Source organism: Neophocaena asiaeorientalis, unplaced genomic scaffold, assembly GCF_003031525.2.
Source record: "Neophocaena asiaeorientalis asiaeorientalis breed wild unplaced genomic scaffold, Neophocaena_asiaeorientalis_V1.1 scaffold36, whole genome shotgun sequence".
Classification (NCBI taxonomy): domain Eukaryota; kingdom Metazoa; phylum Chordata; class Mammalia; order Artiodactyla; family Phocoenidae; genus Neophocaena; species Neophocaena asiaeorientalis.
This window is the reverse complement of record NW_020174149.1, coordinates 91350-109813: the sequence shown is the minus strand read 5'-3', so window position 1 is coordinate 109813 and position 18464 is coordinate 91350. Positions and strand designations below refer to the sequence as shown.

General features: G+C 39.0%; 1 protein-coding gene across 2 annotated transcripts in view; it reads left to right on the top strand.

Annotated features, from left to right (window-relative positions):
- The first annotated feature begins 671 nt into the window (after window positions 1–671).
- Window positions 672–18464, top strand: part of CFAP69 (cilia and flagella associated protein 69) — a 63692-nt gene continuing 45899 nt past the window's right edge. For both annotated transcript variants that reach the window (XM_024755046.1, XM_024755045.1), the window contains exons 1-4: window positions 672–791; window positions 13642–13701; window positions 15527–15592; window positions 17856–17965. In XM_024755046.1, the coding sequence (XP_024610814.1) occupies window positions 672–791; window positions 13642–13701; window positions 15527–15592; window positions 17856–17965 (356 nt within the window). The remainder of the gene's footprint in view (window positions 792–13641; window positions 13702–15526; window positions 15593–17855; window positions 17966–18464) is intronic.

Sequence of the window (18464 nt, the reverse complement as noted above, 5' to 3'; positions counted from 1 at the left end):
TAACATTGTGTACAATGCCTTGGTGGTTATTTAATTGTCTGGGAGAACCACTAAAGTACAGAAGAGGTAAAACGCTGGGGAATGTAGGTGACACTAGTCACCTCTCCGGGGTGAGATAAACTGCTTCAGCTTCCAACATTATCAGTTCATCATCCATCATTCCTGCATCCCACATCCATCCCTCATCCCTCCACCCGCCCATGCTTGTTTCAAGGAGGCCCAGCGCAAACTACAAAGACTGAGACGCACATGTCGCCAAGGTAACACTCCACTGTTACATACCGAGGTCTTCCCCCGCTTTCCTCTGGTACGCAAGCAAACCCAGCCCCTCCAAGTTTAGAGGTTCAGATAAGAGTTTGGGGTAGTTTGGATCCTCGGGCTTCCGTAGGTGCTGGCGCTTCAGCAGCCTCTGGCCCCGCCCCTAGCAACGCATTGGCTTGTTAACAACCTGCCAGCAAGCAGGCTGCTAGGTACGCCGGTGGGCTGCCTCCGCGGGATGCGGGTGGCGTCGCGGTGGCCGAGTCCACGGCCGGACCCCCAGGACCTTTCGCGACTCTAGTGGCTCTCAGGAGGCTTTCACTTCTCGGTGGCGGGGCCTCTTGCAGTCTCGCGGCTGCAGGCACAATGTAGGACAGGAGGACATCCCCCACCCCTCACTCCGCCGCACAGCCATGTCTACAGCGGAGGCTGCGGCGACGGCACAGGCCCGGGCACCCGGCAGCACGATCAAGTTCAGCAGCCCTCTCCAAATCCCGGTAGTCGGGGTGGTGACGGAGGACGAGGAAGCGCAGGTATGGCCAGGTGTCTGTGCTTTGGAGGGTGTGAAGGCGGGGGCGGAGATGATGCCTGGGGGCAGCAAGGGAGGAAACGGGGGCCTGAGGGGAAACCAGGGGAGCCCGGAGGACTGTGGTTCCAAGCTCAAAGCTGATCCCTTTGAGAACTGCGCCGCCTGCGAGGGGACTTGGCTGTCGTCGACCAACCTGTCTGGGGACTCGTGTCTCGAGGTCCTCCCGGAGCGTCCCAGTAAACTGAGTAGGCAAGGTTTGGCGGCTTTTCTTCGAAAAGTGTGACCCCACGAAGGACCTGAGAGGGAGGGAAACATTCTTAGCGAAAACTTGGATTTGATGACCCCTTTGTTTGCACTGGGCTTTTATATGTAGATCTCTGTTATCGTGTGATGTTCTTGATATCGGGGTATATCCTCCCGTGTTTAAATTTGCTGCTACCAAAACCTGCACCTGGAGGGGAGGGAAATACTATTAAAATTAGAAATTTAGCAACATTTTTATATGAAATTGGAAGCTGGTTAGAAGTGCGTCGGAGAGAATTGGGATCGAATAGAATTGATTTATTGTGCTTGTATTTGGTTTTTAGTTTACTCTTTGTCTTACAAAACTAGTTCTTTGGAATTTCTGTTGAGAAATTTCACTTCAGAACCCTGGCTTGGATCTCTACTCATAGCGAGGGTGTTTAGAAATTCCAAGGCGTTTGTTTCATACTAGGGTTCCATTGCTCTTCCCCAGAGATCCATGATCAAGCCTTAAATTAACGTGAATTCTATGGAGGAAATTTGCCCTACCTCCTCACGCTGATGGTGTGGGGCTACTATGGGAATTCCCAATGAGGCTTCACAAGTCTCAGGCTGCGTCAGGAACCTTGTCTCCTGCGTCCACATCCTGGAGGCTTGGAGAGTTCCTTAGGAGAGGCTAGTTGACTGGGGACCTCTTCTATGGTGGGAGTAGGGTTGCACTCTCTGAGGAGGGCCAGACATTCAGCCCACAGAGAAACAACACTTCTGCATGAGGAGGAGCAGGTGTTAGGGGAATTTACCTAATCGGGTTTGTGGAAGTATTCCAATCCAGGTGCAGATGATTTTGAGGAACAACAGCTGTCCCTTCACTCCCAAGGCTGCAAGGGGGCTCAACACTACTGCTGTTCTCCCAGGCATGGGGCAAAACTGACGAGTAGGTGAATTTGGTATCTGATGGCTGTCATTCTTCCTTTACTTGGCATTAAAAAAAAAGAAGGGATGGGGTCTCAAGGTTATAGGAGGCAGGCAAGAGTGGGCTAAAAAGAAGAAGAAAAAAGGGGAAATACTTTTAACAGGCTGTTGCCAAAATAGTCCACAATGTATCAAATAATGCAGAACAAGAATATGTGTGTTTATTTTCTCCCTTCCCTTTCCCTTTCTTTTCCTCTTTCATTACTGCCTCTTCTTACAGGGCCTAGGTTTCTGCTCCAGGAAGAAATCAGTTTGTATTAATTAAAGTTCCTACCCTGTTAATAACTGCTTCTAGGGATATTAACGTTTTTTATAGTACTGAAGAAAAAGGCAGTTTCTAGCAAAAGAAAGGAAATCGAATAAAGACATCTTAGAGCTGGGAGAAATGGTCTCTAAGCCTTCCTGGGTTTTGTTTGTGGTTGTTTTTACAAATGAGGACCCTAAGGCCATGAGAAGTTAACCGAGAGTTACTCAGTTTCTTTACTGGGAGTGGAGTCTAGTGCTCTTTGCCACTTAAAATGATAACCTTTATAGACCTCTGCCTTGGAACTCGAAATTTTTCCAATCTTTTCAAAGCTTTCCATATTTGCAGCCTCCTCCTCTTCCTACAGTGACAGTACAGTATATCCTAGTAGCTAAAAGTGAGAATGTGGAGTCTACCTCAATCCATTAAGCCAGCTGCATCATGTGCTTGAGAAATCACAAATTGTTCACCCTTTATATATTTCCTATTTATTTTAATGTTGTTCCTCTTATTATAAAGAATCAGAAGCCCTTTGGAGCAGTGATTATTCAAAATTTAATGTGCATTTGGAGCACCTGGGGAACTTATTAAGCGATATAGATTCTAATTCTGTAGGTCTGGGTGGAGCCCTGGATTCTGCTTTTCTAACAGGTTTTCAGGTGATGCCATTGCTACTGGTTGAAGGACTCCATTTTCCACTCAGAGTAGCAACACTTAGTGTATCATAGCTGCAGTATGGTATGTACAGTGTGACAGTTTCACAGCAGCTAACTCCTGGAAAGCCATAGGAGATGGTTTTACATGGACTCAGATTATAAAACAAAGTAAACAATAACAACAATAAAAATTCCAACCCTCCCCCTGCCAGGTCAGATGATATGGTACCAAATGGGGCTTTAAAAGAACTACTTGTTCTCCTTTCCTGTCACCACAATGCCTCAGTCAATCCTGGATTAATGTCACATCCTTTGGGTCTCACCTCTTCCTCTCTTTTCACTCCATTCTCCATAAACACCACATTACCATCCTCCTTGCTACCTCTGAGTCCCGCCTGTTCTTTCTTTCAGGCTTCTGCAGTAGCTCCTTATTGCTTCCCTCACTTAATACCATTACATTGACCAGATCACTCAACTCTCTAAACCTGTTCCCTTTTCTGTAAAACAAGCCTGTACTAGATGAGTGTTCCCCGCAAACTTGGGTGACCATCACAGTCATCTGAGGAGCTTTTAAAAAAAAACCTGTACATAGCTGGGTCCTTCCTTAGATTTACTTAATCATAATCCTTTAAGTGATTTTTAGCCTCAGAACCACTGAACTAGATGGTATCTAAGGGGTTTGCCATCCTCAAAGTGCCTCAGGTCCACTTCTTGTCCTGTTTGCTAGGTTTCCCAGTGTATAGTCGGTACTTTATCTGTACCATGTACTCTGCTTAGTGCCACCTCCATGAGGGCAGAAACCTTCCCTGTTGTTTTTTTCTGTAGTGTCCCCTATTATCCCCCAGTAGCACCCAGCACAACACCTGGTACACAGGAGGGGATATTAAATATGTATTGAATGAATGCCCTCCCCTCTTTTCTGAATTTAGATCTTACCCTACCTTCAGATCCTACCTCTCCACCATAAAGTAACCCCCAATAGGACAAGCTTCCCATTCATTTTCACTCTCACAGACCTTCTTCTCATAAATGGGTGTAGTCCTTGGTCTGAGTTTCTCACCTAATTATCAGTTGTTTTATGTTTGTTACTATTTCATTTGTCTTGTTTTGTCTCTCCCTCTCCTTAAGTGTAGAACATATATCTTAATACTTGCGTGTCCCTCCCCTCTCAACTCTGAGTTCAGAGTAGAAATTTAAGTCCTCATTAGTAGCTGATAAAGCCTTCTGTGTTCCAGCCACACTGGCCTCCTAGCATCTCCTCAACCATGCCAGGTATACCCTGCCTAAGGGCCTCTGTACTTGCTATGCCCACTGCCTGGAAGTTTTCCCCTTCTTATCCATGGCTTGTTCCCTTACCTCCTTCAAGACTGCTGAAATTTTACCCACTCTGTGAGTCTTTTGCCGACCACTGCTTAAGCATGCTAGCACTTTCTACTCCCGTTTCTCCAGAGCGTTATCTTGCAATACACTGTATAACTTATTGTCTCCCCCAAAGCATATCAATTCTTTATAAAAGCAGGAGTTTTTTTGTTTATTCAATACCATATCTTCAGCACTTAGAACAGTGACACAATGGAGGCACACAGTAATATTTGTAGAATAAATATGATTGCGATTAGTTTTTTGTTTTCACTTGCATAGTATCATGGCTGAGCTTCCTTGCCCAAATTTGCTTTCCCTCTGAGAACCTGCACAATCTGCTAGTTGATGTCATATCCTGCCACTGTCTGTAATACTGCCATGGGCTGTGTCCTTAAATTGCCCACCCCTGCTTTGGAGTAATTGCTAGAAGTAGCCTCTGTGGTCAGCTGAGAAGTCAGGCAGAGAATGAAGGTGCAAAGAACCAGTGTTTCTGCATCAGACAGCCCTGCTAGCCCATATACTAGCTATGTGACCTTAACAAGTTAGATATCAGGGCCTCAGTTTCAACAACAGGGATAATCTATCTTCATATGGTATATTTGAGGATTAATTAAGATATAAAGTACCAGACACATTAATGGACCACAATAAATGTTAGATCCTTTCCCTATAACTAAGTATCAAAGGAGCAGGACTTTCCCCCTTTGAAATGTTCCTTGGTAAAGTGGGAAAATAAGTTCATTCTATAACTTGACGTAAGTGGAGGTCTGGTTTTCTTCAAAGCAGTTTATTAAGCTTTTGATCTTAAAAGGTTTTGTTAAATGTTTTTAGAATTTCTCCATAAACATCTTATGATGATAATAACAGCAATTATTTTTATTTTTACATCCGTATGTTCTCTCTTCTACACCCTGCCTGTGTGATCTCATTTACCCAGACTGTTCCAATTATTACTTTAAGCCTGTGACTTAGAAATCTCTGCCCCAAATTTAACTCATCTCCAGCCTCAACACAAGCTTCTCCCTCCAGCATCCCTGTCTCAGCAAATGGTGCCAACCACTTATGTAATTCCTCAAGCGTGTCCGTCCTCCTTACCTTTTCCTTCTCTTTCCCACCAAATCAAATCACTCATAAGGTCCTGCTGATTCTGCCTCCTTGATGCTTTTCATTCCATTCATTGTGTATTCCGATTGCCACTGCCTTAGTCAAGGCCTGAAGTCATAGACTGGTCTCCCACCTCCAGTCTAGATCTTTCCAGTTCAGTCTCAGCAGACAGAATTATCTTTTTTATTGTTACCTTCCTCTGGTTAAAACCTGTGGAAATCAATGAAGACCACCCTAGTGAGAACGAACAGGGGCTTGCTGTCCAGAGCTTGCTATAGAAAGAGAATCTGCCAGCATTGCTTACATTTAGCAGAGACTCCCAAGGCAGGCAAGGGAGCTTTACAGTGAATAAAAGGGAGGCTTCTATATTGCTCTGGTTGGAGGCTGTTGCCTTGGGGAAGCTGGAAGTGAGCCAGCTAGAAGCAAGGCAACCTGTGTGATTGATTTGGGAAGCATACTTGTCTTTTTCTGGTTGGCCCTGAGAGACAAATTGGGGTAAAAAATAGGGAATCTGACAATCATTGACCAGATACTGACTTTTCTGAGCCAGTTGCTGCAGAAGTTGTGGTTTGACTCCCCAGGTTGGTTACTACAGAGGTTGTAGGACAGAGTTCTGTTGCTAGATATAGTCTGGCCTTTGTCTGTTTTTATATCCAGTCTCTCAAACCATTCAATAGCTTCTGATGATCATTAGCATAGTATACAAGGCCCTCTGTAAAATGGGGTTAATAATAGTATCTACCTCATAGAATTCAGTTAGTAAATTCATTTAGTGCTTACAGCTGTACCTAGAAATAGACTTTGTCTAATAAGTTTTACCTATAACTATTATTGTTATTGTCATCATTATTATTCATGATTTGACCTCTACTTACCTTATCAGCATCATCTGTAGCTACTATCCTCTGAACTATCTTCTCCAACCTACTGAATGTCTCACCAGTTCTGTAAATGCCATGTTTTCTCTTGTCTCCAGGCCTTCACACGTGCTACTTCCTTTGCTGCATTTCTCAAACCTTCAGTTCATCTCGCAAATCCTACTCCGTCTCACCTCTGCTTGAAGATTACTTCTTCCAGGAGCTGTCCCAGATTGCCATCCCGTTCCCATTCGCATCCCTCCTCCCCATACCATTCTGTCCCCATCTATATAGTTCCAGAGCACACCTCTCAGCCAGATTGATAGGTACCTGAAGTCAGGGCAATGCGTTCCCCACACCTAGCACAGTTTCTGAAATGTCGAAGCTGCTTATAACTATTTATAGAAGGAGGAAAAGGCTAAGGGAGGGAGGGAGAGAGGGAGAAACCTTAAAAATATAATATGTGCCATGCAAGTAAAACACAGGGTAACATGAAGTAGTAATATAAGATAAATTTAGAGATAATACAAGATAAATCTATGCTTTAATCTTTATACACTCTTTCTTGGAAAAGTTATACCTGCTCATTTGGGGGAAAAAATTCTGAAAATACATACAGGTATTAAAAAAAAATTTTTGCTCTGACATTTCAATATCTTTTACAACCCTCAAAGCCAATATTGCAGAAAATCGGAAAATAAAAACTCACTATATATATTTATTTCTCTGAGAACACAGGAAGAAAAAGGACAACTGAGGTAGTGGCAGATGGCACTGTTAAATCCCAAAACCTTAGAAGGCAAAATTCTATTTATCAAAAAACTTTGTAACAGTAAATTTAATAATTTAAACAATTTAATAGTAAGATGTAACAATTTTAATGGTAATCATAATACCAAGGATAAATAAGTATATAGTAAATCCTTTTTTTTCTTTTTTTATACAGCAGGTTCTTATTAGTCATCATAAAAAAAAATTTTTGCTCTGACATTTCAATATCTTTTACAACCCTCAAAGCCAATATTGCAGAAAATCGGAAAATAAAAACTCACTATATATATTTATTTCTCTGAGAACACAGGAAGAAAAAGGACAACTGAGGTAGTGGCAGATGGCACTGTTAAATCCCAAAACCTTAGAAGGCAAAATTCTATTTATCAAAAAACTTTGTAACAGTAAATTTAATAATTTAAAAAATTTAATAGTAAGATGTAACAATTTTAATAGTAATCATAATACCAAGGATAAATAAGTATATAGTAAATCCTTTTTTTTCTTTTTTTATACAGCAGGTTCTTATTAGTCATCAATTTTATACACATCAGTGTATACATGTCAATCCCAATCACTCAGTTCAGCACACCACCATCCCCACCCCCGCACGGTTTTCCGCACTTGGTGTCCATACATTTGTTTTCTACATCTGTGTCTCAACTTCTGCCCTGCAAACCGGTTTATCTGTACCATTTTTCTAGGTTCCACATACATGTGTTAATGTACGATATTTGTTTTTCTCTTTCTGACTTACTTCACTCTGTATGACAGTCTCTAGATCCATCCACATCTCAACAAATGACTCAACTTCGTTCCTTTTTATGGCTGAGTAATATTCCATTGTATATATGTACCACAACTTCTTTATTCATTCATCTGTCAATGGGCATTTAGGTTGCTTCCATGACCTGGCTATTGTAAATAGTGCTGCAATGAACACTGGGGTGCATGTGTCTTTTTGAATTATGGTTTTCTCTGGATATATGCCCAGTAGTGGGATTCCTGGGTCATATGGGAGTTCTATTTTTAGTTTTTTAAGGAACCTCCATACTGTTCTCCATAGTGGCTGTATCAATTTACATTCCCCCCAACAGTGCAAGAGGGTTCCCTTTTCTCCACACCCTCTCCAGCATTTATTGTTTTTAGATTATCTGATGATGCCCATTCTAACTGGTGTGTGGTGATACCTCATTGTAGTTTTGATTTGCATTTCTCTAATAATTATTGATGTTGAGCAGCTTTTCATGTGCTTCTTGGCCATCTGTATGTCTTCTTTGGAGAAATGTCTGTTTAGGTTTTCTGCCCATTTTTGGATTGGGTTGTTTTTTTTTGTTGTTTTTGTTTTTTTTTCGGTACGTGGGCCTCTCACTGTTGTGGCCTCTCCCGTTGCGGAGCACAGGCTCTGGTCGCACAGGCTCAGCGGCCACGGCTCACGGACCCAGCCGCTCCATGGCACGTGGGATCTTCCCGGACCGGGACATGTAATCTACATGTAATGTCTGACACATTTATATTAACATATTTCCATGCAAATAACCCAATGAAAGTTTAGTATTAGTTGTTTGTTTGTTTGTTTATACTGCATGTTCTTATTAGTCATCAGTTTTATACACATCAGTGTATACATGTCAATCCCAATCACCCAATTCAGCACACCACCATCCCCACTCCACCACAGTTTTCCCTCCTTGGTGTCCATACGTCTGTTCTCTACATCTGTGTCTCAACTATTGCCCTGCAATGGGTCTTGTTTTTGTATCCATTCAGCAAGCCTGTGTCTTTTGGTTGGGGCATTTAATCCATTCACGTTTAAGGTAATTATCAATATGTATGTTCCTATGACCATTTTCTTAATTGTTTTGGGTTTGTTTTTGTAGGTCATTTTCTTTTCTTGTGTTTCCCACTTAGAGAAGCTCCTTTAGCATTTGTTGTAGAGCTGGTTTGGTGATGCTGAATTCTCTTAGCTTTTGCTTTTCTGTAAAGCTTTTGATTTCTCCAACGAATCTGAATGAGATCCTTGCCAGGTAGAGTAATCTTGGTTGTAGTTTCTTCCCTTTCATCACTTTAAGTATATCATGCCACTCCCTTGTGTCTTGTACAGTTTCTGCTGAGAAATCAGCTGTTCACCTTATGGGAGTTCCCTTGTATGTTATTTGTCGTTTTTCCCTTGCTGCTTTCAATAATTTTTGTCTTTAATTTTTGCCAGTTTGATTACTATGTGTCTCAGCATGTTTCTCCTTTGGTTTATCCTGTATGGGACTTGCTGCGCTTCCTAGACTTGGGTGGCTATTTCCTTTCCCATGTTAGGGAAATTTTCGACTATAATCTCTTCAGATATTTTCTCGGGTCCTTTCTCTCTCTCTTCTCCTTCTGGGACCCCTATAATGCGGATGTTGTTGTGTTTAATGTTGTCCCAGAGGTCTCTTAGGCTGTCTTCATTTCTTTTCATTCTTTTTTCTTTATTCTGTTCCGAAGCAGTGAATTCCACCATTCTGTCTTCCAGGTCACTTATCTGTTCTTCTGCCTCAGTTATTCTGCTATTGGTTCCTTCTAGTGTAGTTTTCATTTCAGTTATTGTATTGTTCATCTCTGTTTGTTTGTTCTTTAATTCTTCTAGGTCTTTGTTAAACATTTCTTGCATCTTCTCGATCTTTGCCTCCATTCTTTTTCAGAGGTCCTGGATCATCTTCACTATCATTATTCTGAATTCTTTTTCTGGAATGTTGCCTATCTCTACTTCATTTAGTTGTTTTTCTGGGGTATTTTCTTGTTCCTTCATCTGGTACATAGCTCTCAGCCTTTTCATATTGTCTACCTTTCTGTGAATGTGGTTTTTGTTCCGCAGGTTGCAGGATTGTAGTTCTTCTTGCTTCTGCTGTCTGCCCTCTGGTGGATGAGGCTAAGAGGCTTGTGTAAGTTTCCTGATGGGAGGGACTGGTGGTGGGTAGAGCTGACTGTTGCTCTGGTGGGCAGAGCTCAGTAAAACTTTAATCCACTTGACTGTTGATGGGTGGGGCTGGGTTCCCTCCCTGTTCATTGTTTGGCCTGAGGTAACCCAACACTGGAGCCTACCTGGGCTCTTTAGTGGGGCTAATGACAGACTCTGGAAGGGCTCAGGCCAAGGAGTACTTCGCAGAACTTCTGCTGCAAGTGTCCTTGTCCCCACGGTGAGCCACAGCCACCCCCTGCCTCTGCAGGAGACCCTCCGACACTAACAGGTAGTCTGGTTCAGTCTCCCCGGGGGTCACTGCTCCTTACCCTGGGTCCCGATGCGCACAGTACTTTGTCTGTGCCCTCCAAGAGTGGAGTCTCTTTTTCCTCCAGTCCTGTCGAAGTCCTGCAGTCAATTCCCACTATGCTTCAAAGTCTGATTCTCTAGGAATTCCTCCTCCCATTGCCAGACCCCCAGCTTGGGAAGCCTGATGTGGGGGCTCAGAACCTTCACTCCAGTGGGTGGACTTCTGTGGTATAAGTGTTCTCCAGTCTGCGAGTCACCCACCCAGCAATTATGGGAGTAAATCCTTTTTGATTGTTAATTTTTGAAGTAAAAATCATATTGAGTAAATAAACTCACTCAGATACTTATTCTGCAGACTTAATGTTAGAACGCTTAACTGAAAATTGGTTTTGAAAGAGATTTCTTGAGATCAGAGCATGTGAGTTTGTAATTGTGAAAGGAAAGGAAATTCTAGCCCTAAGAGGCAATGGAATAATGACTGTGTAGAAAGGTGACTATGTAGAAATATGGAACGGTATGTATTATAGATTTAAAAATCAGAATATACAATAGTGTTAACACTAAGTGAAATTATGTAATGTATTTATACATGTAAACAAAAACAGAAAATAAAATATTAAAATACATATATAAAGCAGAAAATAATAAAAATGTATTTTGATGATAATAAGATTTTTTTCTTTTTGAATATTTTTTATTACATCATCTTTTCGAACAGTTATTTTAAAGTAGAAATAAGTATGAAAGCAGGAGAGATGGGAAGAAGGAAACAAGAGACTGGGATAGCTTAACCCTTCTAATAGGAGTGAGCAGTATTGATATAACATTTGAATGAAAGAAAACGCCATGCAGCAAAGCATTAATCCCCAAGATAAATATAGCCCAAACTGCATTTAGAATTTTGACATTTTATACTATCATAAGTACTTAAACTTTGGATAACACCTTCTATTTCCTTCCCCATTTACCTACAAATAACTTATATATGTTACACCCAGTGTTTGGTGCTGGGGATGCCAGAAAACAAAAGTCTTCCCTCAAAGTAAACTTTGGGACAGGGGATAAGGATGTAAACCATTTTAGAATAAGGTGATGGGAACTGTGATAGATATACGTTCAAAGTGCTATGGGAGTACTCAGGAGGGACATTTGTTGTATCCTTTTTCCTCCCTTGTGGAGGTGACACCTGAACTGTGTCTTGAAGGACCTGGGGAGGTTAACTAAGGAGACAGATAGGATTGTAAAAACATAATGAAAACAGAGGAGGGGGTGAAAGGCATTAGTGGAGAGTCATTGAATGATTTAGATGTGTTGTGTTCAGATTTGGGTTTTATTTGTTCTGATCAGAGGGTAGAACCGTAAGGGTGCAAGACTAGAGGCGGGGAGAACAAACAGCAGGAAGCCTTCAAAACTGAGTGAGAAATGAGAACTGAATATATCATTAAGATGGAGTGGGCCGGATACTATAAAACTCTTAGAGGAAAACATAGGCAAAACACTCTTTGACATAAATCACAGCAAGATCTTTCTCAATCCACTGCCTAGAGTAATGAAAATAAAAAGAACAATAAACAAATAGGACCTAATTAAACTTAAAAGCTTTTGCACAGCAAAGGAAATGATAAACAAAATGAAAAAACAACCCTTAGAATGGGAGAAAATATTTTCAAACAAAGCAACTGACAAGGGATTAATCTCCAAAATATACAAACAACACATGCAGCTCAATATCAAAAAAAACAAACAACCCCATCATAAAGTGGGCGGAAGACCTAAATAGACATTTCTCCAAAGTATACATACAAATGGCCAGAAAACATATGAAAAGATACTCAACATCAGTAATTATTAGAGAAATGCAAATCAAAACTACAATGAGGTATCGCCTCACACCAGTCAGAATGGCCATCACCAAAAAAATCTACAAACAATAAATGCTGGAGAAGGTGTGGAGAAAAGGGAACCCTCCCACACTGTTGGTAGGAATGTAAATTGGTACAGCCACTATGGAGGTTCCTTAAAAAACTAAAAGGAGAGCTACCATATGACCCAGCAATCCCACTCCTGGGCATATATCTGGAGAAAATAATAATTTGAAAGGATGCATGCACCCCGATGTTCATTGCAGCACTATTTACAATAGCCAGGACATGGAAGCAACCTAAATTTCCATTGACAGAGGAATGGATAAAGAAGTTGTGGTACATATATATACAATGGAATATTACTCAGCCATGAAAGGAATGAAATAATGTCATTTGTAGAGACGTGGATGGACCTAGAGATTGTCATACAGGGTGAAGTGAGTCAGAAAGAGAAAGATGAATATCATATAATATCACTTATACTGTATGTGGAATCTAGAAAAATGGTGCAGATGAACTTATTTGCAAAGCAAAAATAGATTTGCAGATATAAAAAACAAACTTAAGGTTACCAAGGGGGGAAGGGGGAGGGGGGGATGAACTGGGAGATTGGGATTGACATATATACATGACTATATATAAAATAAATAACTAATGAGAACCTACTGTATAGCACAGGGAACTCTACTCAGTGCTCTGTGGTGACCTAAATGGGAAGGAAATCTAAAAAAGAGTGGATATATGTATATGTATAACTGATTCACTTTGTTGTACAGCAGAAACTAACACAACATTGTAAAGCAACTATACTCCAATAATAATTTAAAAAAAAAGATGGAGTGGGCTCAAGAAATATTTAAGATGTAAACTCTGTAGAACTTGGCAGTTCCTGTTTTCTACTACAGGTGATGTAAGACTGCTGGGATAGGGGATACCTGGTTCAAGAAGGCGATCACCTACCTGTAGTTTAGAAGCTCGTCTTATGTATATCTGCGTAGGCAAACTCAGTGTAATGTGTATGCATGAGATATGTAATATGTATGAATGAGATCGTTTTATTTTCCAAAGCATGGAAGTGCTATCATTCCAGATGCTCTCTTGGGCCTTTCGGGACTAAGAAATTTAAAGACGTTAAGATTGTAAGATATGAAGGTGGGAGGTAGATGCAAGAGGGAGGAGATATGGGGATATATGTATATGTAATGTATAGCTGATTCACTTTGTTATAAAGCAGCAACTAACACACCATTGTAAAGCAATTATACTCCAATAAAGATGTTAAAATAATAATAATAAAGAAAAATAAAATGAAAAAAAAAAGATTGTAAGGTAATACTAGAATTCAAGAGGTTTGGGGGGGGTTCACTCCAAAATTTATTTACTCCTATAAGTCTCATCTGCTTTTCATTATCCCTTACTATCTTTTTGTCATAAGATATTTTTAAGTTGCTAAGAGATAATGCCATATAAAAATAGTGTGTTTGATGTGATTTCTTGTTTCTCATGACATAGAATACTATGAGTTTTATGTTTTTTTAGGGTGTTTTCAAGCCTATGGACCTAAATCGTGTCATCAAACTCCTCGAAGAGACTGGTAAAGTAAGCTTTGAGAGAAAATTTCTCTATTTCACTTAGAAACTGTGATTTCCCTGCAAGGTAACATGTATTCCCCTAAATATGTCTCATTTCTCTCCTTTTGTTGAAAACATTTCAAATAGTATATGTCTCATCTTGAAGAACTATTTAAATTTAGTATGTATATATTTAACCTGGTAGGGAGGCTGGAAAAGAATAGATTTGATTACATGGGATGGACAAATCCATGGTGGATATAAACAGAAGAAATCATAAGAGTAAAGAAAGACTGATCTAGCCTCTGTTCATAGCTTATTACCAAGTAGGATATGGGCACAAGGGTAGAAAAAGTGTATCATGATGTAGTACTTAAAAATTTCCTGATAAGAAATTAGGATATGTACATACTCATATCCAGTCATAAGTAATTTATTTTGAGAGAACTCTTATACAGAATGTAATGGAAATAAAGATACAAGACTCAAAATTGAAGTTTAGGCATTAGGAGAAAGGATAATAAATGTGTATGCATACATGTTTATATGACACTCTCCTGATGTTACCCAAGAATTGACTGAATGCCTAAAAAGCCACTATAAAATTACTACAGGATGAAGATTGCATACATTCAGTAAGTGGGAAATGGGCTGACCATGGTATAGCAGATCAAGACAATGTCCTGTGATTAGCAGGTGCAAAAATTTAGTCATTGTTTTAACATTTTTTAGTCTCTACATTTTTACATAGAAAGAAGAAAAAAACACATTAAGAATAATGACTTTATAAGAATAATTTCTCTTTTGTTGGCTATGATTATTGTGAAAGTTATTTTTAATTGTGAATATATCTGCAGTTTTAAAAAAAGGAAACCCAACTATGTAGAGCTCCTACTAGCTGTTAAATAATAAATATGTGTGTGTGTATGTATATGTTCATACATATGTCTATATACACAGATACACACACACACACACACACACATATACGCCACAGTTTCTCACAAACAAGAAGGTTAAAAGAACAGAAATGGGGGCTTCCCTGGTGGCACAGTGGTTGAGAGTCCGACTGCCGATGCAGGGGATGTGGGTTTGTGCCCTGGTCCGGGAAGATCCCACATGCCGCGGAGCGGCTGGGCCCATGAGCCATGGCCGCTGAGCCTGCGCGTCCAGAGCCTGCGCTCCGCAATGGGAGAGGCCACAACAGTGAGAGTCGAGGCCCGTGTACCACACACACACACACACAAAAGTGATTCAGTCATGAAAATGCATCAGTATACAGAGTTTTGCTTTGCTTTGTTTTGTTTTGTTTTAATTGGCTGAAGATATTTAGTTTGGGCCATTACATTGGGTATATTTTAGAGGTTAAAAATACAATTTCTGGAGGCAGATTGTCAAATTTGACTTCTTACATCACCATTTATTAGCTGTGTGATTTGGGTAATTACGTAGTGTTTCAGCTTGAGTTTCGTATTCTGAAAAAGAAGGATAATAAAAGTACCTCCTAATAGGGTTATTTTGAAGATTAATGAAATGATATGTATATACCTTGCCTAAATGGTACATGGCATAGAAAAATGCTCAGCATACTTCAGTATTATTAATATTATTTCTGGAAACAATTAATGCTTTTATATTAACCTAGTTTTGATTTGCAATTTCTTATTCAAATATAAATGGTAGTTTATTTTTACCTTCACTGTTTTATGAAACATTTTTAATGCTTACATTATAATATAGTAATTTAAGAATTACTTGATAACATGTCTACTCTCTTTTTACACTAAGGAAAATTTTTGAAATCTCAACAGAATTAATAACACAAAAGAACTAAAATAGATAATTTGTTTTAGGATGATTTAGAAGAAAAACAACTTAAATCTGTCAAGAAAATGGTGCAGTGTTATCAGAATGGACTTGTATCCTTTACTTATATGTGTATGTTTGTTTTGTTTATCCTGAAATGGGAGAATTTTTATTAGAAAACGCATTAGCTTCCTATTGTTGCTGTAACAAATTACCAAAAACTTAGTGCCTTAAAACCACATAAATTTTTTGTTTTACAGTTCTGGAGGTCTCACTGGGCTAAAGGCAAGGTGTTGTTGGCAGGGCTGGTTCTTTCTGAAGGCTCTAGGGGAGAATCCATTTCCTTGCCTTTGCTAGCTTCTAGAGGCAGCCTGCATTCCTAGGCTTCCTGGGCCCTTCCTTGAAGTAGCATCACTCTCACCTCTACTTCTGTCATCATATCTCCTTCTCTGACCCTCTCCTGCCTCTCCTTTCCTTATAAGGACTCTGTGATTACATTGGGCCTACTTGTATAACCTCGGATAACTTTCCCATGTCAACGCTTTTAACTTAATCACATCTGAAAAGTCCCTTTGCCATGTAAGGAAGGTAACAGTTACAAGTTCTAGGGATTAAGACAGGCCATTATTCTGTTTACCACAGAAAATATCTAACATTTTGTGCTTTTTACAAACTTATATTTTTATCAGAGATATAAATTTGAAGAAACAGTATAATACAATATTAACTGTGCAGATAGTGTCAGTTTCTATAGACTCAGAGAGACAGTTTATGTAGTTAGCAGGGCCAAGTCAAAGTCTTGTTTCTACCAATTTACTTGAGTATTTGCACTGTTGATAAGCTTCTTAACTTTTCCACCCTTATAAAATAGGGATAACAGCCCCTTATAAGGTTGCTAGGAAGACTAGATGAGATAATGTATGAGCAAGTTCTTGATAATCTGTAAAACATTCTATAAATATGTTATCCTCAATGAAGATACCACCCTGATCAGAATATGTAGAAACCAGTGTGTCTCAAAACTATCTGTGATTAAGAACCAGTTTGCTGTTGGGGGTTGTTTCTTTTTTTTTTAATCCTTTGCATATATATGCTATTGTAAAAATGCAATGAAATTGTCACAGGAAACTCACTTTCTGCAGTTATTTTTCCACAGACTGGTAACATACAATTACAGAACTGGCATGGTCCACAGACCACACTTAACAGTAGTATTGATCTAACTAATCTCTAACAGTTGTCCAGTCTGGTCCCAAGAAGACAGCAGTCTCTAATATTATCTTGTTCCAAGATTTCAAAACGTCTTAAGCCTCCGATTCAGGGAAGTGGTGCCTTATAATTTTATCTCTTTTCTCACCTTATTTTAGCCTTGTTTTGTATGGATTTGTTCAGTCAGTTACCTGAGGGCTTGTCGATATCAAGCATTGTTTACTGGTAGCCAAGAAAGTCTACTAGCAAGTGATTTCTTATCTTAACCCAATAACTCAACACCTCCCTTATTTTTTCTTCTTCAGGCTAGAGAGTTGGTGGCAAATGACTGTTTCTGAATGCCTTTAGTAGGCTGGGTTTAGAGGTTATAACCACATAAAGCAAACATAAGTTAGAGAGGTATCTTGATCATTTCTCTAGGAAGTTAACAGAGGTTTGTATTTCTAATATATCCAGCTCTCCTATCTTTTTCTAAGAAGCTCCTAGAGACTAGAAGTGATCAGATTCAATCAAGAAGTGCAAGTCACAGCTACCATGTCCCCTTAACTGTATTAAAAAACAAAACAAAACAAAAAATGTGAAATTTGTTTATGTACCAACTGGGTTTTTTAAATAGGTAAAATAAAAGGTGCTTTTACCTGAAGATCTAGAGAGGGTACATTTTGCTTTCATAAACTAGTCTTAAATAAAATTTTCAACCAATTTAAACCTTAAAAACAAGAGCACACACCTGAGTAATGTTAATAAAATAACGCATAAAAGTAAGGTAGGTTTGGGTTGCTTATTCCCGAGCAATATATGTTTTGTATGTGGGTGGAGATTAAGGATATAATTGAGCCATTAAGTTAGTTTTGTTTTCAAAGTATTATTACTCATTGCCAATAAGTTATTGTTCAACTGAATATGTGGTGTAGTAGTTGGTAGTCAAATTCTAAAGATGTGGTGAGAAGAGAAAAAAATATTTTGAATAAGAGGTTACTGAGACAAAAATTAAATAATATTCCTTAAAAAACATGGTTCTGTTTTCCTCTTTAGATTTCAAAATTGGTATAATTAAACCACATTTAACAAAATAGATGGAATTCTATAGACTTTTCTTGACAGAAGTGCTGTAAAGGATATTTTAATAAAAATCTTAATTTTATTTCTTAACTAAAAATATTAAAGCCCCTAAGGGATTTAGCACAGATATTTAAAATTCTGAATCTGTGTGCAGGAAAAATTAAAAAACAGCCCTATTTTATAGAACCTGCATGTAATATCCTAAAATTATGTGGGTAAGTTTTTTTTTAACTTTGTTTTATATTAGCATGCAGTATTTTCTGTTTTATTTTGTCTTACAAAAATATTATGCATTATGGTATAGCAAAGTGATACAGAACTCAGGACACTTCACTTGATCACTTGATTCCAGCAGCTGGTATCTCAAAGGTAGTTCATTTTATTTTATTGTAGTCTGAGATTGCTGACCACAAGAGATTAAACTGTAAGTATATTTGAATGTTTTCTCATAATAAATTGCTCTCAAGTGAATGATAAATGTGAGATAAAACAAAGAAATAATATTTTTAGAGAATCCTTGAGAAAATTTATGGACAATACTTAATAGTTTCTGCCTAGTTTTTTTTCTGTCTCTCTAAGAAATTTGACTCTCAAAGACATGAGAGTCAAAACGTTTTATTTGATCTTCCAAATTTGAATAAAGAATGATTTATCACCAAATTATTTTTGGCATATTTTTTTCAAAATGTAAATTAGAGATCAGAATTATAAAAT